This window comes from Gadus chalcogrammus, unplaced genomic scaffold, assembly GCF_026213295.1.
Source record: "Gadus chalcogrammus isolate NIFS_2021 unplaced genomic scaffold, NIFS_Gcha_1.0 GACHA074, whole genome shotgun sequence".
Taxonomy (NCBI): domain Eukaryota; kingdom Metazoa; phylum Chordata; class Actinopteri; order Gadiformes; family Gadidae; genus Gadus; species Gadus chalcogrammus.
Window position 1 is genome coordinate 176,078 of NW_026613509.1, and position 26,641 is coordinate 202,718.

At 42.4% G+C, this 26,641-nt stretch overlaps 2 protein-coding genes across 2 annotated transcripts in view; one reads left to right on the plus strand and one right to left on the minus strand.

Moving 5' to 3' along the window:
- Positions 1-26,641, plus strand: part of LOC130378378 (zinc finger protein 345-like) — a 151,098-nt gene that overhangs the window by 32,389 nt on the left and 92,068 nt on the right. The gene's annotated exons all lie outside the window — the stretch shown is intronic.
- LOC130378383 (uncharacterized) lies at positions 1,172-2,383 on the minus strand. The gene is made up of 3 exons (XM_056585163.1): positions 2,315-2,383; positions 2,110-2,203; positions 1,172-1,770 (listed from the first exon to the last, which is right to left on the minus strand). The coding sequence occupies exons 1-3, from the start codon at positions 2,329-2,331 to the stop codon at positions 1,177-1,179; spliced, it is 705 nt and encodes a 234-aa protein (XP_056441138.1). The 5' UTR covers positions 2,332-2,383; the 3' UTR covers positions 1,172-1,176.

Sequence of the window (26,641 nt, forward strand, 5' to 3'; positions counted from 1 at the left end):
TTGAGGATTGGGGAGACAGCAGCAGTTTTGAAGGGTGAGGGAACTGAACCAGTAGTGAGAGAGGAGTGGATGATGGCAGCAATAAGAGGGAGCAGTGAGGGGAGGCAGGATATGACCAGGGCAGTAGGGAGGGGATCTAACTGGCATGTGGATGGTTTTGATTTACAGATGAGATCAGAGATAGCAGAGGGATCAGGGAGATGGAAAGAGGAAAATGGCAGACTGTGGGGGAGAGGTTCAGAGGAGGGGGAAGGTGAGGGAGTGGGGCACAAGTGCTGGTGGATTTTTTCAACTTTCTGATTAAGAAACAGAAGGAGGGAGTCACACGTGTCCGAAGAGTACAGATGGGGGGGTAGGAGATCTGGGGGTTGAAGGCTTTTGTTGAGGAGTGAAAAGAGTGCCTTAGAGTTGCCATGGTTGGAACAGATGAGACTGGAATAGTAAGTAGATTTGGCTGAAGCAATAGAGTCCTTATACTATAAGATATGATTTTTGTACATGTCATGGTGGACAGTGAGACCAGTCTTATTATGGAGACGCTCAAGTTGATGTCCTTTGGACTTGATGGAGCGGAGTTCAGGGGTGAACCAAGGGGCAGAATGGGAGAACGAGACAGACCGAGTTTTAACAGGAGCGAGGGAGTTGAGAATGGTAGTGAGCGAGTTATTGTAGTGGAGAACCAGTTCATCAGGGGAGGAAGAGTAGTCCGGGTCCGGTATAGATGCGATGGTGGAGGAGAGGGAGTGAAGATTTATGGCCTTGATATAACGGAATGAGATGAGACGTGGTGGCTTGGTCGTAGAGAGGCGGAGTGTGACATTAAATGAAAGGAGGAAGTGGTCAGTGATGGGGAGTTGATCAGCTGTGCAGTTGGAGGGAGTGAGACCAGAGCAACATATTAAGTCCAGAGTATGTCCTTTAATATGGGTAGGGAAGTCGGTGAAGATGTGGTAACCAGAGCTCTCAAGGCAGGATGAGAAGTCACAGGTGAGGGGGAGAGTGGTGTTGTCCAGGTGGATATTGAAATTGCCCAGCAGAATCACATTAGGGGAAAGAGTGGAGAGATGGGCGAGTAGAACAGCAATGTCATTTAAAAACTCAGAGTGGGGCCTAGGTGGACGGTAAACAGTGGCCACAATGGTGGGAGTATGACCAGGCAGTTTACAGGCAATGCACTCAAATGAGCTGGATGCAGGGACAGAGACGGGAATCACCTTCCACTTCTCGCGATGAATTATCGCGAGACCTCTGCCGCGACCTGAGCCACGGGATGTAAACAAACCCAGGAGGGGTAGCGTCGTTGAGTTGTGAAAAGTCATTAGGCTGCTGCCACGTCTCTGTCAAACAGAAAAAGTCAAGCTTACGGTCGGTGAGGTAGTCCTGGACGAGATGGCCCTTGCTCGTGAGTGAGCGGATGTTCAGAAGCCCGAAGTTGACGGTGGAGCTGTCGTTCAGGACAGTAGCGCTAGCCGACCTGGGTAGGCTGGCTAGCAAGCTGGGGTCAACCCGGCGGCGGCCGGTGTTTCTCGGAGGACGACGAGTGGAGGACCAGAAGGATTCATCAGGAGAGTGAACAAGAAATGAAATGGCCTCCTTGCAGGCATCTCCATCAAGTTGCTGAGGCAGTGTGGTTGCTGATCTTCGGCGCTTTGGCCCTTGTTCTTGAGGCACTGAGACTTCCTTCACTGGCCGTTTAGTTGTAGACCTAGTCATGGTCTTGAGGCGCCATGCTAAATATCCAGTCCCTTTCACGCCATCGTAGAAATGCTCCTATTACATTTAAACAAAGAAAATGAACATCAAATGTGATCTTACAGCATGTGCAGATGCAGCAAAATGAAACAATAGAACTATTATTATATAACAGCTTTTCTATTTTCAAGTTTATGTGCAAAATGCCCTGAGTCACTTCCGAGCAGGGCTCTATCATTGTTTTTGATTTCACATCTTAAAAATACTCCACAATTTCAAATGCAGTCATATGACAACAGTCACTATCAAAGAGACAATAGGACCAACCACACAATTGTTTTAATACTTTCACTTTATCTACTGTAGTTATTCCATGATAAAACTTCTGTGCCACTTTACCATCATTGCATAACTTACATAGCCCTTTGGAGAAAAGGGATCCTTCAGTGAAGGAAAGACAGTAATAATTCCTAGGGCATACTTCTCCTTTTGCTGACGGGAGGGAAACCTGCTATAGAGAAAAGACAACCAATGATGTTGAGTCAGTTTTACGGATCGGAGTTACAGTATACAATACAAGAATACAGTGTATGGCCCTTCATTACATTTATATTAAGCTTACCCATGTCTCTCGGTCATATCACTTGCCAATATGTTTACAAGCTGTCTCCGGGTGCGGTGGCTTAGTGAATTTTCTCCCATGTATTCTTCAAGGATATCCTCCACCAGGCTTCCTATTCAAGGCATCTTCAACCATCTGCTCATACAAATAAGAAAATAATAATAATAATAAAAATGGTGTTCAATTCTCTCTTTTATGTCAAATGAGAGAAAACACACTCATGTTTGTAGTTAAAGGTGAAAGTTTAGAGGAATGTCAAAAAACTTGTAAAAGGACAAACATCTGGCAAGATGCAAATCAATAACTTACTTTCATTACAGGCAAGTTGGGAACCACATGCTCTGATTGGTTATAATTTCAATTCAGTATAACTCAAAAATATTTTTTACTCTCAATTACCTCTTTCGCTGCAGAACTGCCCATGTCTTCTTTACTGGATCTACTGCGGCCTGCAGGAATACCATGTTCCCTTAGGTCACTGTCGCTTGATGAAAGTGATATGGTATCCGTGAGGGAAGATGCTGTATCCGAGTAAGATGGTGTTGAATGAGCTAAAGGAGAAAAATCTTTACAAAAAGTAAATTGGTTAATTTTCATTAATCTCTTACAAGTCCATTAATAATTATACAACTATTGCCATGTTCATATTCAGACAACAATGTACACAAATATGTCAACCCTGTCCACTGCCATGCACATTGCATAAAGAAAGGTCAGTATTATCTGCATAAAGGAGCAAAAACTTGGCTCTACACTGACTGGGCTATACACTGACAACATAAGGTATTATGATAACATCTACCTTCATCTGAAATCCTTTGACGTACTGTCAGGCATAGGTCTGGATGGGCCTCCAATAACTCAAGAAAAATGTCAACTGCTGTGTCAGTTTCATCGAAAATTTCAAGATGAGCAGCATCCTGAAGTCCAAACTTGGTTTTGACTGTAGAAATGCAGAATGTAACCATAAAGTCACCTGAAACAGAATAAATAACTTTGCTTTTATCTTTTTTTATTATTATTTTAGGCTTACATTTATTTGGGGCAATATTATGGTCCTGCAACTTGGATTAGTAACTCTGCACTTCTTTGTGATAATGGTAGACTAAATTAAACAAGTCTGCCGCAACAGTGATACAGATTGATCATTAATTTAAGTTTTTTTTTTTTTTTTAATGAGACACAATAGTCTACAATAAACTGTGTTACAGGTATAGCCTAGTTTTTAAAAAGATGAGCTACATCCAGTCTAGTGATATGAGGAGCTGATACATGGACAACATATCTTGTTAAGCCTCTTAGGATATCTTACCTTCACTTATAAATTCCAAATAAGTAAAGCTGGCGTGCAATTTGATGTACTTCTTTACACTGAGGTATTTCACTTTCAGCAACATGTCCTAAAACTGCACCTGGTGGCGAAAGTAGGGGAAGGGGGTGAAATTAAACTATATTACCATATATTTAACCCATGGTTTAAGTGGCAATAAAGTTTGTTGCATACAATAATGTGCGCTTAACATGCTTCCTACTTTATATAACAAAACATCCTTAGTACATTGATAAATGCATTTATTACATTTGAAACCGGCTTTTCTAACACATGCACAGCTCTGTCTGACATATTGCTATCCATAGCTTGTTGGTAGTCGTTTTCATATGGCATGCTAGGCTAGAAGTTGCATCATATAAAATATCGGCGGCATCGACGACCCTCCCTCCACTGACATATTTTGTTTAGTGTAAAACACTGAATAGTAGCCTATTTCGCTGAAGCCAAAGCAAAGTGGAAAGTGTTCCCTTTGTTCATGCTAATTACTGCTTCCCTTACTATTAGCAAGCAATCAATACCTATACTGCGTTATCCTTATGCGTTTGGTCAAGCAGAGTTAGGCGTAACTACGACGACAAAACTTGACTTAAACTGTCTTTATATAAGATTCTTACCTTTTTAACAGAATATTCCTGACAAGAACGTTCTCTCTCCCCTTTACAGCTATGTAAATGAGCAAAGTGCAATTATCTGTCGAGCTCACCTTACCACAAGCTGCCAGCTACTAACGTTATGACAAATTCAAATTCTAACGTCTGCATTTTTCGAGTGTACCCCCCCCCCCCCCCCCCCCCTTCATTCAAAAGGAATAAAATGGCTCGCATTTCTTTTAAAACACTGTTAAGCACTTATTATATGTACATTTATTTTCTCTGTATAAACCTGTGGAAGATGGTCAGCTTTACTTAGGCTAAGGAATCCTGGCATTTAGGCTACCAGACAGTTTATTAGTAGCGTAACCTAAGCTTCCACATTGGCAAAATGTTGCGTGCTTTAGATAAATACCGTTATTAAAAATGATTTCAAATATTTAGGCCTAATTATGATTTTAATTAAAACAAACTTAAATTCTAATGTATGGTTCTTACCTTAACAAACTCCACGATCGATCTCGACACCAAACTTCTAGCAGCCTCTTCATGCCCAAGAGCGCGTAAAAACCGGATGTAGAAATCAACTCCAAATAAGTGATGGGTATTGACTCCTTGAAATAACCCCAGCTACAGAGCGTTTTCAGCACTGTAAGTGTTACAATAACTCTAAAATCAACACTTGTTAACTCTGAATAGTTAACACCGAAAATTTTAACTCAAATTAACACTACCGATTTTGCTGTGTGCACACGCGCGTGTGCGTACGGTATTGTTTGCATTTATCGTTTGAGCTTTATGTGTCAGCATAATCACGAAACATTGACTGAGCGACTCACTGTCTCCGACAGCAGACAGGGCCCTCAGAAAGGACCTGTCCCAGGTCACGGGGAACCCAAGGACCCGGTTGAGGGGACCCAGGGAGCTCTGGGCTGAGACCCTTACCATCGCCCTGCTGGATCAGGAGGAGGAGAAGCCTTTGGGCCGCCCTTCAGGCCTGAATCCCTTCCCTGGCCAGACCGCCCCGGACCGAGGCCAGACCGCCCAGGACCAAGACCAGACCGCCCCGGACCACGGCCAGACCGCCCCGGACCACGGCCAAACCGCCCCGGACCGAGGCCAGACCGCCCCGGACCGAGGCCAGACCGCCCCGGGCCGAGTCCAGACCGCCCCGGACCACGGCCAGACCGCCCCGGACCACGGCCAGACCGCCCCGGACCGAGTGCAGACCGCCCCGGACTGAGGCCAGACCGCCCCGGACCACGGCCAGACCGCCCAGGACCAAGACCAGACCGCCCCGGACCACGGCCAGACCGCCCCGGACCACGGCCAGACCGCCCCGGACCGAGGCCAAACTGCCCCGGACCGAGGCCAGACCGCCCCGGACCGAGTCCAGACCGCCCCGGACCGAGTCCAGACCGCCCCGGACCGAGGCCAGACCGCCCCGGACCGAGGCCAGACCGCCCCGGACCACGGCCAAACTGCCCCAGACCGAGGCCAGACCGCCCAGGACCAAGACCAGACCGCCCCGGACCACGGCCAGACCGCCCCGGACCACGGCCAGACCGCCCCGGACCACGGCCAAACTGCCCCAGACCGAGGCCAGACCGCCCAGGACCAAGACCAGACCGCCCCGGACCACGGCCAGACCGCCCCGGACCACGACCAGACCGCCCCGGACCACGGCCAGACCGCCCCGGACCACGGCCAGACCGCCCCGGACCGAGGCCGGAGCGCCCCGGACCGAGGCCGGACCGCCCCGGACCAATGTGGACTTGGGCGGGACCCATCCGATGTTTGAGGTCCATACTTTGTCTGGGCCCAGGTGAATTTATAAAAAGTATGTACGTCAACATCTGATGGCACCCGACCAGGTCGACATCAATGTGACATCACACAGGAGGGAAACGCAGCTTTGTCGGAGCCCGGGTGAATTTAAACAAAGTAGTCAAACATCTGATGGGACTCAACCAAGTCCTCATCGGTGTTGCATCACACTGAGGTGTGTAATGCTTGGTTTAAATTCACCTGCGCTTGGACCAAGCTGCGGTTTCTCTCCAGTGTGAAGTCACATCGATGTGGACTTGGTCGGGTCCCATCCGATGTTGGACGTACACATTTTGTTTCAATTCGCCTGGGCCCAAATGCCAATTCTTGTATATAAAATCGAATAAAATATGTTTGCCGGCGGTTGTTCGAGGGAAAGTAATAGCTAAAACCTCTAAAATAAAGAAACTTAAAGCAGAGGCGTACCAGAACCACTCTTTAAGATTAAGAGAACTGAAACAGCAATATCAAAAGACAAACAACCCGAATATATGTAAAAAAATTAGGGTTACCCAAACTAAGATAAATTATATATTAATGGACGAATATGGAAAAAATAACATATTTATGAAACAAAATTATTATGAAATTGGCCCAAGAGCAACTAAACTCCTAGCAAAACGTATACAAAAACAACAAGCAGTTAATACCATACATACAATTAAGGATCCATGCACCAATGAGACGATAGACGAGCCGGAAAATATAGAAAGAGTATTTAGGGGGTTCTAGGAAAAATTATATACACAACCGGCTGCTGCGAACGAGGAAGAAATTAGAACCTTTTTAAACTAATTGGATTTACCGTCAATTGGCACTTACCAAAATGACAGATTAACAGCAGACATTACAAGGGAAGAGATTATTTATGATATAAAATCATTGAATAACAATAAATCTCCAGGGAGCGATGGTTATCCTGCAGAGTGGTACAAGATTTTTAAGGAGGAACTGCTACCAGCTCTCCAGACTTCCTTTAATTGGACTCTAAAAGAAAACAAAACACCACCAACATGGGCCGAAGCAATTATATCAGTCATTCCAAAACCAGGCGAAGATAAGGATAGATGTGAAAATTATAGACCGATCTCAATACTAAATTTAGATTATAAACTATATACGTCAATTATCTCTAAAATAATAAATACCTTCATTACAGAATTAATTGACGAAGATCAAACGGGATTCATATTGGGCCGCCAAACCCAAGATAGTATACACCGAACTCTACAAATAATTGACAATGCAAGAAGAGAGAAACAAAGCACTGTACTGGTTAGCATTGACGCGGAGAAGGCATTCGACTGTGTGAATTGGAAATTCCTTTATCAGGTGTTGGAACGATTGAGATTTAATACTAAATCAGTACAATTGATTAAAACACTTTATCAAAAACCCTCTGCTAGAATTAAAAGTTTGTCCAAGAAAATATATCTACAGAGATCGACCAGACAAGGATACTGTATGTCGCCGATCCTGTTTGCGATTTTCATTGAGCCCTTAGCTCAAGCAATCCGACAAAATAAAGAACTTAAAGGGGTCACGATTAAGGGTATAGAACATAAATTGGGACTTTTTGCTGATGATTTAATAGCTTTCCTCGAACAACCCAACACGTCGCTCCCTAATTTGATGAAGCTACTACACACGTATGGCCATCTGTCAGGATATAAAATTAATGTTTCCAAAACACAGATTTTATCGTTGAATTATACCCCACCAAAAGAGATCATGGAAATATATGCCCTTAATTGGAACCTAAAGTCAATTCAATATTTGGGCGTTACGATCACTAAAAACTCCACCGACCTATATAAAGCAAATTATAACAATTTAGATCAAGAAATAAAAAAAGATATAGCAAGATGGTCTCCCCTCCCACTTGATCTAAACTCAAGAATTTAGATAGTTAAGCTTAATATATTGCCCAGATTTCTCTATCTATTCCAATCTTTACCAATAGAGGTCCCCAGGGGTCAATTTGCTAATTGGGACAGAATGATTTCCAGATTTGTCTGGGGGGGGTAAAAGACCTAGAGTCAGATGCAAAACTCTTCAGCTAAGGAAAGAGAGAGGAGGTATGGGTCTTCCAAAATTAAAGGAATACTATTATGCTGCTCAATTGAGACCTGTGTACTGTTGGTGTAGGTCAGAATTTAGAGCAAAATGGAAAGACATAGAAAGAGAAGTAAACCAAATTCCAATTCAACATTTCATTGGAGATAACAAACTATACAAAGAACTAAAAAATAAAATGGACCGAACAACAGTACACACGCTAGGTCTATGGTTTAAAATTTTGAAAGTATATAAGATTCAGAATGACATTAATATATTAAAATGGGTAGCACATGATAGAAATTCCAAACCTGCATTGTATGATCCAGGATTCAAGCACTGGGTAACAAAGGGAATAACAACTTGGTGTGTTTTGGTTAAAGACGGGAGGCTGGAGAGTTTTGAAAATATAAGAAGAAAATATGAATTGGGAGCTCATGAATTCTATAGATACCTTCAAATGAGGGACTATTTCAAAAGGGAAATCGGGTCAGATTCTCCCAAGGAGGTGAACGGTGTCATCCAAATCATAATAAAAGCATATCAGGAAAGTAACATAAGAATAATTTCGGCAATGTTTAGAGTTTTGAATACTAACGACAAACATTTAACTAAATATATTAAGACGAAATGGGAAAAAGGACTCATTGTACAAATTTCAGATGAAGATTGGCATGATATGTGGAGGGTACATCACTCGTCCACCAGTTCACGAACTTGGAGGGAATTCTCATGGAAGAATCTCATTTGTTTCTTTATAACACCAAAAGTGAAAAGTAAGCAGCTTAACAAGAGTCAGAAATGTTGGCGGGAATGTGGGTCTTACAATGTGGACCATGCACATGTATTTTGGAATTGTCAGAAAATAACTGTATTTTGGCAGATGGTTCGTAAAGTATTAAAGCAAATACCAGGATAAGAGGTCCCCAAAAGTAGTTTGGTGCTCTATCTATGTACATTTCAGGAAGAGAATATTATTGCGAGTGATATATATTTGATAAAAATACTGCTGGTAGAGAGCAAGAAAGCTATCACCAGACATTGGTGTAAAGAAACACCACCAACGAAGACTCATTGGTTTACTATTGTTGAAGAGATAGCTGTAATGGAGAAACTGACACACAAACTGAGACTTCAAGAAACATAATTCGACTGTAAATGGGAAAAATGGACACTTTACAGGACTCAAAATGAAGACATTGGATTGGAACTAGGGATGCAAATTATCGAGTAATTCATTAATCGATAGTTGTTTCATCTTATCGATCGATGATCGATTAATTGATAAGCGGCAATTCTTCTGAGAAGCTGAATTTCCTTCTGAATGTGACACATTTAGGTGGTAATTCAACAAAGTCGTTTAGTTGTTGTACTTTAGAATACTTCCACATATTGTGCATTTGGCGTCTTTGTCGTCATTAACCAACTTAAAGTGGCTCCATACTGCACTCCGTCCTGCCGTGTTCCAATTCCCGTACTGTCCGTACTTACTAGCCAAAATTTGAGTACGCAGTACTCCAATTCAGATCCGGCGAAAAGAAGTATACTTCAAGGACCCGGATGCCGTACTCAAAACGGGCTAATCGTGAAGTGTGGATCTAAGGACACTCCCCGTACTCAACGGCAGCCTTCTTAGCTACGTAGCAGAAGAGGCGGAGCCAGGCTGAGCCAAAGTCGGCGCATTTTCCACATAGCCTGCATTAATATAGTCATTTTCTAGCAGCTTTTTATAGCTGCTAGGCGTAAAGAGTTCACCGTTCAAAGCGGGATGTTTATTGCGGGGGAGGAGTCACGGCGGCAGTCGTGATCGTAATTTCCGGTTAGTGCACCACGGAGTACTCGATTTGGAACAGCACTCGCTTCTGAAAAATGTACGTAGTAGCCAGTGCGGATAGTATACTTCCTTTAAGTATACTCATGGAAGTACGGGTATTGGAACACGGCCCTGCTTTGCTTGTGTTCCCGCTTGTGCGTCAAGTACGTCTGGCGTCAAGTGCGCCCTCACGTGGACGGTTGGGGAATTACGGGTTAAAATGCGATTAATTGCAAGTAATTTATTTTAATCGAGTAATCTCTTATCGACAATTAATCGATAATCGATTAATTGTTTGCATCCCTAATTGGAACAGTAGTAGATAATTACAAACTCAGGATATGAGAATATGAAGGTACTTCCCAGGCAGGTTTTTCTTGTTTTCTTGTTTTTTTTTTTTATTTCTATTGCCATTCCATTTGTTGATGTTGATATAATGTTGTCATGTTACTGTGAAAAACTGTCAATAAAGATCTAAGTGACAAAAATAAATAAAATATGTTTGCCAAAATCTTCATCCTCTTGTGTCTTTTTATAGATGTATTCGTATGTCTTATACTTGGTGGCAGACACACACTCTATGACACACACGTGTGTGAGTGTGCACACACACAACAATAGCAGATGGTGGAAGAAGAACCTGAAAGCCATGAGTCTTCCCAGAAAAGGGCCCTGGTAAAAGTAAAAGGCCCCCAATAGAATACGACTTGAGTAAAAGTCTTCCACTATCTGACATTAATTGCACTTAAGTATCAAAGGTAATTTTCTGATATTATGTGTACTTGAGCATGGAAATTAAAAGTACAAGTATTGTTAATAAAAAAAGCAAACCAATAAATGTTTTCCGATTTCAGATTTATTGGAACTTTGACAATAACACACACACACAGAGAGAGAGAGAGAGAAACAGAGGAGAGAGCAACAGAGACAGAGAGACAGAGACAAAGAGTAGGCACAGCAATTGTCACCGCATTGTCTGCGTCGTTTCACGTCGTATTCACCGTGAAATGGAAAAATGACTCAAGCAAACTTCACACAAAACTTTACCAGACTCGCCTTGCACTCGTTTCACCCAGGGAAAGATAGACTAGTTTCCCAGTCTTTATTGTAGCTGCATTCCTTATCTTAGCCATACGAGTCGTGCTTTCCTCCGTCTTGTGCTGAAGGCAGTTTGACCTGAGTTGCATTTTTTCTTGTTGGTGGGCGTGCCCTTAACCTGCGTCCGCGTCCCATTTTGATTGACATGATCAATCGGCCCGCCCCGCCCCCTGTTGAAAGCCCTCATTGAACAAAATTGAGATTCTGAAGCCCTGTTTACACGAAGGGAAAACGCAGATATTTCCACGCGGTTTGTAAGTTCTGCGACGTTACCAAGTAAAACACGACAATTTACCAAGTAAGTAAGATGAAACTGTACTGTAAAAGGAAGCCTCGTTTGTTTCCATGGTATTACCAGGTTCTTACCACATAATTTAGAAAAGATACATTCCATTGTCCATGCATTCAACACAAACTTGTACCATGTACGTTCTGCGACGTTACCAAGTAAAACACGACAATTTACCCAGTAATTAAGCTGAAACTGTACTGTAAAAGGAAGCCTTGTTTGTTTCCATGGTATTACCAGGTTCTTACCATATCATTTGCAATACATTCCCTTTTCCATGCAGTCAACACAAACTTGTACCATGTACGTTCTGCGACGTTACCAAGTAAAACACGACAATTTACCCAGTAATTAAGCTGAAACTGTACTGTAAAAGGAAGCCTAGTTTGTTTCCATTGTATTACCAGGCTCTTACCATATACGTTGTAACTGGTTATTCCCTTTTCCATGCAATCAACACAAACCATATATGTTCTGCAACATCGTTCACCAGTAGTTAAGCACTTTAATTGTTGTTATAAAACCCCAAACCACTATTGATGAAAGGCATATTAAAATTAAACAAAATCAAAGACTTATCTTTCAAACAATGCATATCTCACAAACAGGCACTGAACACTGAAGAAATCGAACAAAAAAAAGAGCCGTCCACATCAACTCAATTTAAATGTTACTGATGGTGTTTTCATAAAACACATGACAGTGTTATGGCAAGTGACCACAAGGAAGACTCCTTCAACCTCTTCAATTTGAATAAGCGGTGAATGCCATGCAGCAATCTGCCTATGGGAGCATCTTTGTGGTCATTCTCAAACCAATGAGTCCACTCGATGAATGAGAGATGGCTCTTTAGTGTCTTCTCTGTGAGGTATCCCTGCAGTCTCCACATCTGGGATTTGAAGGCTGACCAAGACCTGACCAGGTACCTCAAAATCTCCCCTTCCATACTGTAATAAAGAATCAGAAGACAAGAAAATAAACATTAGGACTGTCAATTAATGAACATTTCTAGAACATGTAGAACTCAAAGATTATTTTGTTTATTGGTTAAAAAGGGATGCTGGTCCTCTGGCCATTTTGTTTGGTCATATTGAAAAGAGAAAAAGGCATAGCCATAAATACAGTTAATAGGACGGGAGGGGACAGGCTGTTAGCTCCGGTTAGCACTTTAGCATCGAGCTAGCGGAGCTTCTGTCATTCAAATAACTCGGACATGTTGTTTAAAACCTATAACACCTAGTTTATTAAAATATCCGGATTTAATCGGGCTCTCTCCCATAAGTAAAGTTAATAGGACGGGAAGAGACAGGCTCTGTTAGCCCCGGTTAGCGCGATGCAAAAGAGCAGCTCTACCGGAGCATGCCACCTCAACAGGTGCAAGTTAGCCCTCCGGTTTGATATTCGCCAAATTACACTCACCGACTGGTGGCAGAGACGTTACCATGGAATTGTTTCAGGAAATTAATCCCACAAATATATTGCAATATAGTTAATCATAATGCAGTTAATAGTTTAATATTAGACAAAAATCGACTAAACTATATTTGAAATTATTAATTGCATCCCATTTAACAATAATGCAATATATTAGCAAAGTTACCTGCAGTAAGTAGCAGCCCACCATTGGCAACTACTACTACAATCAGGTGACAAAATGTATTTTTTAGTGATTTTTATGTTATTTTATATGATTTATTTCCAGAAACAATTCCATGGTAACGTCTCTGCCACCAGTCGGTGAGTGTAACTTGTTGACGGTCCCTAAAACAAGTAGCAGCCAGAGAACGTGAATGACGTTGTTGCACAGACATCGATGGCGACAACATGTGTTTGTGATTTTCGCGATACGGTGTCCTAAACTGTCCTCAACATACTAAGCCCGTAATGTATTGCACTTATGTTGATGAATCCGATTGGGTGGTAAACCGAGTATCCGGCGAACATCAAACCGGAGGCTAACTTGCACCTGTTGAGGTGGCATGCTCCGGTAGAGCTGCTCTTTTGCATCGCGCTAACCGGGGCTAACAGAGCCTGTCTCTTCCCGTCCTATTAACTTTACTTATGGGAGAGAGCCCGATTAAATCCGGATATTTTAATAAACTAGGTGTTATAGGTTTTAAACAACATGTCCGAGTTATTTGAATGACAGAAGCTCCGCTAGCTCGATGCTAAAGTGCTAACCGGAGCTAACAGCCTGTCCCCTCCCGTCCTATTAACTGTATTTATGGCTATGCCTTTTTCTCTTTTCAATATGACCAAACAAAATGGCCAGAGGACCAGCATCCTTTTTTAACCAATAAACAAAATAATCTTTGAGTTCTACATGTTCTAGAAATGTTCATTCATTAACAGTCCTAATGTTTATTTTATTTTCTTCTGATTCTTTATTACAGTATGGAAGGGGAGATTTGGAGGTACCTGGTCAGGTCTTGGTCAGCCTTCAAATCCCAGATGTGGAGACTGCAGGGATACCTCACAGAGAAGACACTAAAGAGCCATCTCTCATTCATCGAGTGGACTCATTGGTTTGAGAATGACCACAAAGATGCTCCCATAGGCAGATTGCTGCATGGCATTCACCGCTTATTCAAATTGAAGAGGTTGAAGGAGTCTTCCTTGTGGTCACTTGCCATAACACTGTCATGTGTTTTATGAAAACACCATCAGTAACATTTAAATTGAGTTGATGTGGACGGCTCTTTTTTTTGTTCGATTTCTTCAGTGTTCAGTGCCTGTTTGTGAGATATGCATTGTTTGAAAGATAAGTCTTTGATTTTGTTTAATTTTAATATGCCTTTCATAAACAGTGGTTTGGGGTTTTATAACAACAATTAAAGTGCTTAACTACTGGTGAACGATGTTGCAGAACATATATGGTTTGTGTTGATCGCATTGAAAAGGGAATAACCAGTTACAACTTATATGGTAAGAGCCTGGTAATACCATGGAAACAAACGAGGCTTCCTTTTACAGTACAGTTTCAGCTTAATTACTGGGTAAATTGTCGTGTTTTACTTGGTAACGTCGCAGAAGGTACATGGTACAAGTTTGTGTTGACTGCATGGAAAAGGGAATAATGTAATATACATTATTTGGTAAGAACCTGGTAATACCATGGAAACAAACGAGGCTTCCTTTTAAAGTACAGTTTCAGCTTAATTACTGGGTAAATTGTCGTGTTTACTTGGTAACGTCACAGAACGTACATGGTACAAGTTTGTGTTGACTGCATGGAAAAGGGAATAATGTAATACAAATGATATGGTAAGAACCTGGTAATACCATGGAAACAAACAAGGCTTCCTTTTATAGTACAGTTTCAGCTTAATTACTGGGTAAATTGGTGTGTTTTACTTGGTAACGTCGCAGAACGTACATGGTACAAGTTTGTCTTGACTGCATGGATAATGGAATGTATAATAAATTATATGGTAAGAACCTGGTAATACCATGGAAACAAACGGCTTTGGTCTTTGGTCTTTGGTCTTGGCCATAGTGGAGTTTGGAGTGTGACTGTTGTCAAAGGACACCAGAAACACAATTGTAGACCTGCACCAGACCTGCTGGGAAGTCTGAATCTGCAATAGGTAAGTAGCTTGGTGTGAAGAAATCAACTGTGGGATCAATTATTAGGAAATGGAAGACATACAAGACCACTGATAATCTCCCTCGATCTGGGGCTCCACGCAAGATCTCACCCCGTGGGGTCAAAATGATCACAAGAACGGTGAACAAAAATCCCAGAACCACACGGGGGGACCTAGTGAATGACCTCCAGAGAGCTGGGACCAAGTAACAAAGGCTACCATCACTAACACACTACGCCGCCAGGGACTCAAATCCTGCAGTGCCAGACGTGTCCCACTGCTAAAGCCAGTGCATGTCCGGGCCCGTTTGAAGTTTGCTAGAGAGCATTGGATGATCTAGAACAGGATTAGGAGAATGTAATATGGTCAGATGAAACCAAAATATAACTTTTTGGTAAAAACTCAACTCGTCGTGTTTGGAGGAGAAAGAATGCTGAGTTGCATCCAAAGAACACCATACCTACAGTGAAGCATGGGGGTGGAAACATCATGCTTTGGGGCTGTTTTTCTGCCAAGGGACCGGGTCGTCTGATCCGTGTGACGGAAAGAATGAATGGGGCCATGTATCGTGAGATTTTGAGTGAAAACCTCCTTCCATCAGCAAGGGCACTGAAGATGAAACGTGGCTGGGTCTTTCAGCATGACAATGACCCAAACACACCGCCCGGGCAACGAAGGAGTGGCTTCGTAAGAAGCATTTCAAGGTCCTGGAGTGGCCTAGCCAGTCTCCAGATCTCAACCCCATAGAAAGTCTTTGGAGGGAGTTGAAAGTCTGTGTTGCCCAGCGAAGGTCCAAAAACATCACTGCTCTAGAGGAGATCTGCATGGAGGAATGGGCCAAAATACCAGCAGCAGTGTGTGAAAACCTTGTAAAAACGTACAGAAAACGTTTGACCTCCGTCATTGCCAACAAAGGGCATGTAACAAAGTATTGAGATGACCTTTTGTTATTGACCAAATACTTATTTTCCACCATAATTTGCAAATAAATTCTTTAAAAATCAGACAATGTGATTTCCTAGATTTTTTCATTTTGTCTCTCATAGCTGAGGTATACCTATGATAAAAATTACAGGCCTCTCTCATCTTTTTAAGTGGGAGAACTTGCACAATTGGTGGCTGACTAAATACTTTTTTGCCCCACTGTATACAATGGGGAAGAGGAAGCAGCAGGTAAGTAGGGGATGGGGGATAAAGGAGAAGGTGGCAGGGGAATGGGGGACACGGGATGGTGATAAAAGATAAAAAAACGAATGAAATTAAATGAAAATAGGTGCCTGGATAAGAGGAGGAGCCGAGGGAAGGGTCAATGGGGAGCCGGGAGAGTGATCTTTAATGAATTAAAGATCAGATCACATACAGTCATTTGACGGCACTATCACGTAAATTGGTTAACTTGTGAATTTGTAATAATGGATTAAAGCTCACGAACTAGGAAGCTGACACGCCGATATTGTTCAATAATTAATAATGAAACAATAATATTGTAACACTTTAGTTTGATAGTCCACTGTTAACACTCAACAAGCCATCAGTAGATACTCAGTTGCATATTCAACTGTAAGTTAACTATAAGTTGCACTATTAGTAGATGGTTAGTTGATATTTAATAATATTAAACAGAGCTTTGTCCATAGCAGAGGACATGCCCTACGGGGAGAGCACACACACACACACACACCACACACACACACACACACACACACACACACACACACACACACACACACACACAACACACACACACACACCACACACACACACACACACACACACACCACACACACCACACACACACACACACACACACACACACACACACGTGATAACCGTCTAATCATAATAATAATAACCGGAGATTCAATACATCTCGGAGGACAGACTGAGGCCTGTGCACATTTACGTAATAATGCAATAATAATAAACGGAGATTCTGTCCATAGCAGAGGACATGCCTAGGCCTACTTAGAGCACACGTAATAACAGTCTAATCATAAACGGTAAAGAATTCAAGTCATGCATTGTTCACTTACATTTGACTCTTGATCAATTCGTAACTTATATAAGCTAGCAGCAGTAGCAGCGCCATTTTGCGAAAGAAAACCATGTAGACTCAATCAATATATGTTCCCGGGGAGACGGAGCACTTCGTTTCGTTTGTTTTTATAGTAACAATATTTGGCCAAAACATTGTGGCTCGGGCTGATGAACATTCAATTGTAACGTAGTTTGAGAAGTAAAGAAAGACAATGACAATCGTCATGTCGTACTGACCTCACGATCATTGTCAAACCATAAAACGTTGTTTCCCCAAGAATCCTGTCTTCTGCCTTATGTTGGGTAGTCCAAAGGCTGCTGATTTTATGTTTGTTGGACACCGTAACAGTGTGTCACTATCTTATTGCCTGCATGAGAGATCAATGTTGTTATAAGCTGTTACGTCTTTCTTAACTATCGCAGTTCAAGGCTGACTTGGGCTGTACCACTTCGGGAGGGGTCGCTCAGTTGAATTGGTTGCGCCGTTGACTCCATACATGGACATTGGAATGCGGTTTTCACTCGCTGCAATGTTGCATCTGTGGCTGCCGGTAATTCAACCACAAAGAAGTAAACTCAACGAGGTTAGTCTGAAGCCATGGCACACAAATATACATTAACTTGTATATTTGTAAGAATTAATTAATCCTCACCAACGAGGAAGCTGACACACCGTTATTGTTCAATAATTAATAATGAAATAATAATATTAAACGAAGATTTTGTCCATAGCAGAGGACATGCCCTACGGAGAGCACACACACACACACACACACACACACACACACACACACACACACACACACACCACACACACACACACACACACACACACACACACACACACACACACGATAACCGTCTAATCATAAACTGTAAAGAATTCAAATCATGCACTAAATATTAAATTGTTTTAGAAATGTTTAGGGTTTTATAGTAACTTTTATTTATTAAATGAATTAATGAAATGAATGAAAAAATTAATAAAAAGTGTGATTTCCTGAAAACTGTCTATTCAATTAATTAATCATGAAAACATTAAGGTACGGGTCTGAAACTGCAGTATGGTTCATAGGACAACACAGGCAATTGCCTTGCAGAGTTTCAGACCCGTGCGGCAGAGATCACCAGTCTGACTGCTTCTGTGTGAATTTTAAAGGGCAAGTGGGACATTTTTTTTTTTTTTTCCCAGATTATCGTTCAGTGGCTCTGGGGGAACCTCTGTTGCGAATCTGGTGGGCCTGGGCTCAAAGGTCACCGCGCGGCGGCCAACGAGACTTGTTTTTACGAAATGCCCTATAGTGAAAATGACACTGTCTCCGTTTAATTAGGCATCGACGCTTTAAGGTAGGGGTCTGAAACTGCAGTAGTGTTATAGGACACCCACAGGCAATCGCCTTGTAGAGTTTCAGACCCGTGCGGCTTTCCCAAGTGTCAAAGGTCAGCCGTTACCTTCGACGGCGCGACCTCCATGACAGTCTATTTCAGCATAATTCCTAATTCCTGTGATACTTTAACTGGAGCTGGACACTAAAAAATGGGCAAAAACGTTTTATTCCCATTCTGAGTCTAAGTCCACAAGGATATACTCAAACAGTTACAATGTTTTTATTCTGCTTCTGAGCAAGTCCAAATGGGCTTAGTCAAAAAAAACGGCCAAAAACGTTTTTATTTCCATTCTGTGCCTAAATGTGGATGGACTTAGTCTCAAAAAACTGTGAAAATGTTTTCTTCTTCTTCTAGGCCCTTGGTTCCATCCTCCAGAGTGGGCAGGATGTCCTCAGAAGGTGTCCGAAAATAGTGCATGGTCGTCGGAGCTGACCGTCGGGGATCGGGAGGGTATGTCATGGAGCCCGTGCCACCAGCCCCAACTTTTTTCACCCATGGTTAATCAGTTAGGGAATCTCTAAAGGGACTCTCTCAAGGTTTTTTTCTTTGCCTTTTTTGTGACGAGTTACATTCTGACTTAGTGACAGAAGCAGAATAAAAACATTTTCACTGTTTTTTGGCTTAATCCCTTTGGACAGCGAACCGGCTTTTTCACACCTGTGCAGTTAAACTGGTAGGGGTCCAGTGGTGTAGTCTACGTGATACGCAGGTATACGCCGTAATACCCACTAGGAACGCACCAGGATTTGCGTATACCCACTTAAAAATGTGCACGGATACGTATCAATCGTCTTGTGACAGGTCTTTCACTTCTGTGTTTATTTTTCGGAAATATCGGTTGGGTATAACTGCAATAAAATACTTTAAGCAGGGGAAGTTATCTCCTACATTCACCATTCATAAAATTCCCGCTGCACGCTCGCGCTCTGCCCTGTCTCTGTAACGAAGCGCGAAGCTGCCCCTGCATCTCTGCAAGTTGGCGGGCCGAGCCCCTCCTTCTCCGCGTGTGTGTGCGTGTGTGTGCGTGCGTGGGCGGGCGTGTGTGTGCGTGTGTGTGTGTGTCCAGTCCTCCCATATTAAAGTGTAAACCACATAATAAAGGTACGAACACACCAAACGAGTACCCCGCGTATAGACGCGTATAAAATCGGCAATTTTTCCATAGGGAACCATGGTTACGCGCGTATGAGCTGCGTACATGCGTTACATGCGCTAAAGCAACATTTTACCCACGTTGGCGGCTGCTTGCTTCAGCGTTGGTGTTACGTTGTTGCGCAAAATGTACTCAAAGCAATTCATGCTCCCTTTTAGGTTGCGCGTGTTGCGCGTGTTGCCAAGCAATTTACCGCCAGAACAGTAGGTGGAGTAATATGTGGAGTAAAGTTTTTCGTTGAAGACGACCTCGAGAATGACGTCTTTGTCTGTGGGAGTCGTGGTTTTGTTTATGTGCCAGATCGTGTTCTCCCCATACACAGTGAATGATGGCAACAGACAGAGGAACAGGGGTGATGAAGTTGTTGATCATTGGGGTTGTATAAATGTGCATATCTCTCTACATTTTAAAACGACATAATGTCGATTCATCTTGATGTCGGTGGCTCTTGGGGCCCTATCTTGCATCCGGCGCAAGTGACTTAGTCACTGGCGCATGCGTCGTTGCGAGTTTACAACTGGCGCAGAGCGTTCTTTTCCCACCACCACCACTCGCCGGTAAATTAGGGATTGATCATGCGCCCCAAGGGGCGGTTCGGCGGAAGGAGGAGGCGTGTTCTGGCGCAAACGGTATTTTGCTGTTTCTGATACCATTGTGCTACTGACCAGGAAATACCTGGTTTAAAGTCAGTGGCGCGTTGTTCAGATTCTATTTTAAGGGCGCATGTGCGCATGCGATGCATACGGATTGATTGTGCACCTCGCGCATACACTTTGCTTCTCCCATCTACCTAGCCGCACATTCTTGGGAAATTATTTGGGAAAGAACAGCTGATACAGCGGTAATAAGTTGTACTTTTAAATCAATGCATCTGCAAACACCGTACAGCAAACACATATTTTCTTGACAGAGACATCGTGTAGGCCTATGCCCATAACTTTTAGGATTGATGAGTATTTGATCTTGAAAAACATTGTTTTACGCGAGTGAGTGTTAAAAGAATGAATGAATGCGGGCGCGTGTGTGCTCTGTTTAAACACACGCAAACTAAACACGTAACGCATAATACAATCAACGGCAATGTCTATTACCGCGGGGACACATGCATATTAGGATAACATACAATACTGATAAGAAACAATGTTTATAATGTATTGCGTATATCATTAACCACAGTTACCGCATATCATATGTTATATCATATAACGTTTCTTTGCCGAAAGTTATTTGAGGACTCAGTATTTCTGAAGTTGTGGAAGAAAAACCTTATTCCATGTGTGAATTAGGCCATATTATTTGGCAATAAACTGAGCCATTTGCAGTTTGAAATTCATGTGCATCTGGTCTCATCGGAGACTTCAGACGCGCTGTCAAAATATCAATTCGTCCGATTCAAATGCGCTCATGGCTCTTAAAGGGGATGGGAGCTGGCACTCTCATTGGTTTGTTGGACGTTACGGAAACACACCAGACACACCATGTGAAGTTATTTAACCCGATTATTGTTGTTTATATCCGAGATTATTTAATCTAACCCGATCCAAGCTCTATCATGCACCCAAACACGCGGCGTTTGGTTTCCTTCCTCGGACTCCTAAATCCAGCGCAGCCACAGGCGCGTAGCTGCGTACGTAGGACCATTTTTGACACAAAATGGTCAAGCAACATTTTAGCTGCGTTACGCGCGTAAATCTTAAGGCCGATTTAGGGTCGTTTTAGACACAGAGACGTAAGCACGTAATTTACACAAGGGACTTGTTTTAGACAAGTTTTGATTTACGGTTCCTTTAAGGTTCCTTAAGGATTGCGCGTGTTGCAGGGGATCTCCGCCAGAACAGTAGGGGGAGCAACGAACGAATCTGTGGGCGTGGAAGTGGAAATCGCTGGCTTGTTTCTATTTATGCACTTCCAGTATTTTGCGAAGAGAGTACAGTAGCTAAGTTTAGGTTAGCGGTCTTTTTCCACACTCTGAAACAACCGGAAATGTGAGACTCCTGAAAGGATGTGGTTAGCTGGGCCAAATCACAGTCTTTGCGAGCTGCGTAGGGCCGTAGTGTTTTAGTCGCATAGTCAGGAATTTTGGGCGACGCACTTAAGCACGTAAGGGGGATATTTTACGCGCAAGGGGGGGTTATGTATCTTACGTGCTTACGCGTTACGTCTAAAACAGAGCATATATCGGCCTTTACGCGGGTACGCGTTTGGTGTGTTCGTACCTTAAGTAGTCAACAGAAGACATGTTTAATCCCACTTTATATCTCCTTGTTACTTTTAGATGAGAACCCCTGGCCAGCCTTTAAGACTGGGTGTCAGGCTAGGGAATTTAAAAACGGGCATCCTTGGTTAGAGTGGAGGGAAAAAAAAGTTATAGGTAAATGTCTAGCCAACATACAGTTGGTATACACAATTGAAATTCATAATGTTAATCACTATGCAAATGAGAGTATAGCTAATTCATGGTCATTTTTAAGGTGCAGTAATTTCACACTTTACACAATTCAATTACTGTATGTATGTTAGATAACAACAGTAAGAGCTCAAATTAGAGCAATTGAGAGAGTGAAACATGTCATCTCCTTCTCATGCACTGGTTAGCCATGGATGTAAACAGTTCATTAAATTATTTTGAGTAGATTTTGTCCTTGTTTAGCATGTGCTATTGCTACTAAAGATATACAAAGGACAACTTGTCATTTTTGTGTTCTATTTGTTCATACTGTTATTAAAACTGATAAACCTACTCAGCTTTCCATGATTGTTGATAATCGTTATACTCTTAAATCAGCGGGTTGTAGAGCCCTGCGTTGGTGAGTGTGGTGCGACACCCCATAAGCGCCACACACGTACACGTTACCGGTCGGACGGGTTTGTACAAGGCTGGGAGGGGAATCATCACAGTATACCCACTACAATAAAATAGACTACACCACTGGTAGGGTCGTTAAGACTAACAAAGAATCTGCACTCCAGCTCTTGTCTCTCTCTCATCTGTCTTAGCCAAACTTGGAGAAGTCCCTCTGGGGACTCTCAGTGACTAGAGATACAAAAATGAAAGCTTCTCTCTCTCTCTCTCTCTCTCTCTCTCTCTCTCTCTCTCTCTATCTCTCTCTCCTCTCTTTCTCTCTCTCTCTCTCTCTCTCTATCTGCTGCACTAATTGCGCTTGCTTGAGTCTGGCCTGTATCAGCAGCATAAACATTGTGCATTACTTCGGTTCATAGGGAGGCCTGGTCTGATATGATCTGAGCGTCCAAACCTGTAAGTTTCAAATAGCAGGCAGTCTTCTGTGGCCTAATTGCTGGGCGCTTCCTGCCATTCAAGGGTTCAGAGTGAGGGGTGGTCTGGTCCCTACTTGTCAGTCACTACAGGCTGTGGGTGGGTGGGTCCTTTTCTCTTATTTGGAGAAGCTCCAACACTGAGTAACCTCTCTCGCTTCCCGAAAAAGTGGTTTTTGTGAATGACAAAGGGTCCGTTAAGACTGACAAAAAGATCTCTCACTTACACAGCACTACAAGGCTACTCTCTGTGATACTTTAACTGGAGCTGGACACTAAAAAAAGGGCAAAAACGTTTTTATTCCCATTCTGAGTCTAAGTCCACAAGGATATACTCAAAAAAGTTACAATGTTTTTTTCTGCTTCTGAGCCAAGTCCAAATGGGCTTAGTCAAAAAAACGGCCAAAAACGTTTTTATTTCCATTCTGTGCCTAAATGTGGATGGACTTATTCTCAAAAACTGTGAAAATGTTTTTATTCTTCTTCTAGGCCCTTGTTTCCATCCTCCAGCGTGGGCAGGATGTCCTCAGAAGGTGTCCGAAATAATGCATGGTCGTCGGACTGACCGTCGGGGATCGGGAGGGTATGTCATGGAGGACTTTCGCACATATGCTGACGCATCAGCACCTGTGGTGAACGCCTAAAAATAATGTTTAAAATAGAAAAAAACATCAGAGATTGTGAGGCTGGGTTCCTAACATCTCCCCAAATAGTTTTCATGCAGATTCATATGATATATTTCACAATTTAAGCAAAATCAAAAATTGGTCTGCATCGTGCTTTGCTTTGTCAACAATGGCATTAACATCGGCATCAGAGCCATCCTTCAAGCATACCCTCCGCAAATGGACAGACAGGCTTGCTTGTGTTTTGAGACAGCGTGGACAGAGCAAGTAGTGCCTGTTTGCTGTTTTACTTGAATTAGAAAAAAAAGGCATTACTTAGCAGGGCATTACATACAAGGCATTACAAAGCATGGAATGTAAAAAGGAGAATGGTACTATATCAAATAGTCAGTATGTGAAGAGAGAAAATAATTCAGATATTAATTTTTTTAGATCATGAAGAGCTGAGTGTATTCTATATCTACAGATCATATCAACATATTTTGATAAAAAATAAAAGAAAGGCTTACCTTTGATGCATTTAAGATTCTTCACCATGAAATTCCAGTATTTATAATGCCTGTTGCATAAAGCTCCTCCCCCCACAAGCTATTGTTGCAAGCTGAAAGGGGCGTGTTCTTACCTGTGTTTTTGAAGATGTGTCTCTCATTTTGGTTAAACTTCAGCAAACTTGCAGACTTTTTCCAAGATTGGCTTTTTCTCCACATTTGATTCATCATTTCAATCACACATTCCCCAAGGTCTGGAAAATAATAATTGTGTCTGTACATAAATGGATGCATTTCATTCACACACAGAGCAACTGTGGAACTGCAATGCAGTTTTGCATAATTTCTTCAAGTGAAACCAGTTTGAATGGCCCTTCCCCAAAAGATGTGAAACCAATTTGAATGGCCCATTTACAATTTCTAAAGCAGCACATGAATAAAGGGGTGGGGCTTCACTGCACTGGGGCTCTGTTAACCAATGAGCAAAGACTTTGGCATCATAAATACTGGACTGATTTTGAAAGAATTCACTCAGAAATTTCTGAAACAAGAAGATTCCTGCCACTTCCCACAGAAATCTACCAGCTGAAATCTACTGAACTTCCGAAGAGCATATTCATTGGCCATCCATTGAATCAAAAGCAATTCTAATTGCTACCTTCTACTTCTAAAGCGCTGTTATTCCTTGGCAATAGCCTTTAAAAGCAATTTTAATTGCTATTTCTGATCAAGAAGGGTTTTCTTTTCAAAAAGCCTTTCTAATTTGCTGTATTTGATTTGACCATTCTGCCCAGAGAACTAAAGCTTACATTCTTAATTTGCTAAATTTGATTTGACCATTCTGCCTAGAGAGCTAAAGCTTACATTCTTAAAGGTTATTGTTCTAATTTGTCTTTCTTCTGAACAGCCATAATTCTTCCAGAGATTCATCTTCACTCACTGTCTCATCTTAAGAAATGGCTGGGGAAAAGTAAGTAATATTTAATGCCTCTGTTTATTTATATATATATTATATATATATATATATATATATATATATATATAGTGTAATTGCTCATGAAGTATTACCATGTTTTAAATGTTTTGTTGTGATGACTTCTGAATGAACGTATTTATTTTCTTTTACCAGGAAATCTGCAGCTGCACATAGACACTATCTACTCTGTCCAGTTTGTTTGAGGACCCAAGAGTCTCTATCCTGTCACCTGCGCAGAGTCTGCATGAAGGATAAGACACCACCACAGATCCTAGAGGTGGTTGAAAAGGCCAAGAAAGATGTGTGTGACCTCCTGAAGAATGGACGGGCTTTTAGTTATGCAGTCCTGAAGCAAATCGTCTCATCACCAAATCCACTCGAAGGATTGATTGAGGAGCTGAAATACCATCACTTGTTTGTGACAGGAGTCCCTCCTCCTCTGCCCATTGGTAATCCAAGGTTGGTCACCGAAACCCTTTCTGAATGCCCTGGGGAGGCACCCGGAGAGACAGAGCCATCTGATGTGGAATCTTGCAGCAGCAATGAGCTTTTTCAATGTAGACAAGAGAAAACGTATACCAAAGACAAAATGGTGAAAGCGAAGGATTTAGGCATTTTGAAAAAGCATTCAGCAGATCATCCATCCAGTGCAAAAGAGGCATGCCTTGTTGTTTGACAAAAGTCAACCCACACCTCGTGAATGCTTGGCTGTTCTTGATAAAGGTGAAGGTGACTTAGTGAAAATCATGAATCAACTTGATGACAGTTCTTCTTCCTCCCTGAGTAGGACTGAGTGCATATTTGTGCTATACTATCTTGAGGCAATTGTCATACTAAGACACTGCCCACGGCCATGTGTGGTGCAGAGCATGAAGGTGAGTGTTACTGCTCTATTGTGCTCTATTGATACATTTACCCTGACATTTAGCCTTACATTTCCTAATCAATGGCATATCCTCTTTTTGTTACAGTCAAGGAATGGCTTGAACGGAAACACGCAGATGATGATTCAATCGTTTTTGTAAAGGACCACAAGACGGCTGCACATTTTGTGGTCTCAATTGTCCTGTCCAAGAAGGAGGAGGCGTGGTTTGAGAAATATTACACCAAAGTGCGGCCACAGCTCCTTGCTGGCGAAAGGAAACGTAAGCGAGATGAGCAGGATGAGAAGGATGGAGATGATTTTTTCTTTGTGTCCTCCCGCGGTAAGCCAATTTACAATGCAGCTGGTGATCTGATAAAGCTCCAGCAAAAGTGCAACGTCCCCCAGGTGAGCAGCCAGGTTGTACGGAGGGTATTTGAGACAGCAGCTAACCGCCTGGATGACCCTCAGAAGAAAGCAGTTTCTGACTACCTGGGCCCATTCTGGCACAACAGCTGACAAACATTGCAGGATGAAATCTCTTGAATCCATTGTGATGGCTGCTGGTCTGCTGAAGAAATTACAGAAGCAGAAGAAGTCAAGGTAAGCATTTCATATTTGTCAACATAATGCCAACATAGTCAAGCACACCACATTCTATATGTAGACACACACATGGTTTTCTTATAATCTCATTGTGTTTTATTTTTATATAGTGCTGGGCCTTCCGGAGAAGGGACCCGTCAAGAGGCTCTTGGAGAAGGGACCAGCCCTCAGTCAGTGGAGTCTTCCAGCCATGGTGACCATTGTGCTCTCCCTCAGCCTTCCTTGAGACAGCTAGTGATCGATTTAGAGAGGATTCCTGCATCATGGACAAACACACGGATCCAGACATTGGTGACTAACCAAGAGGAAAGGAGCACATCAC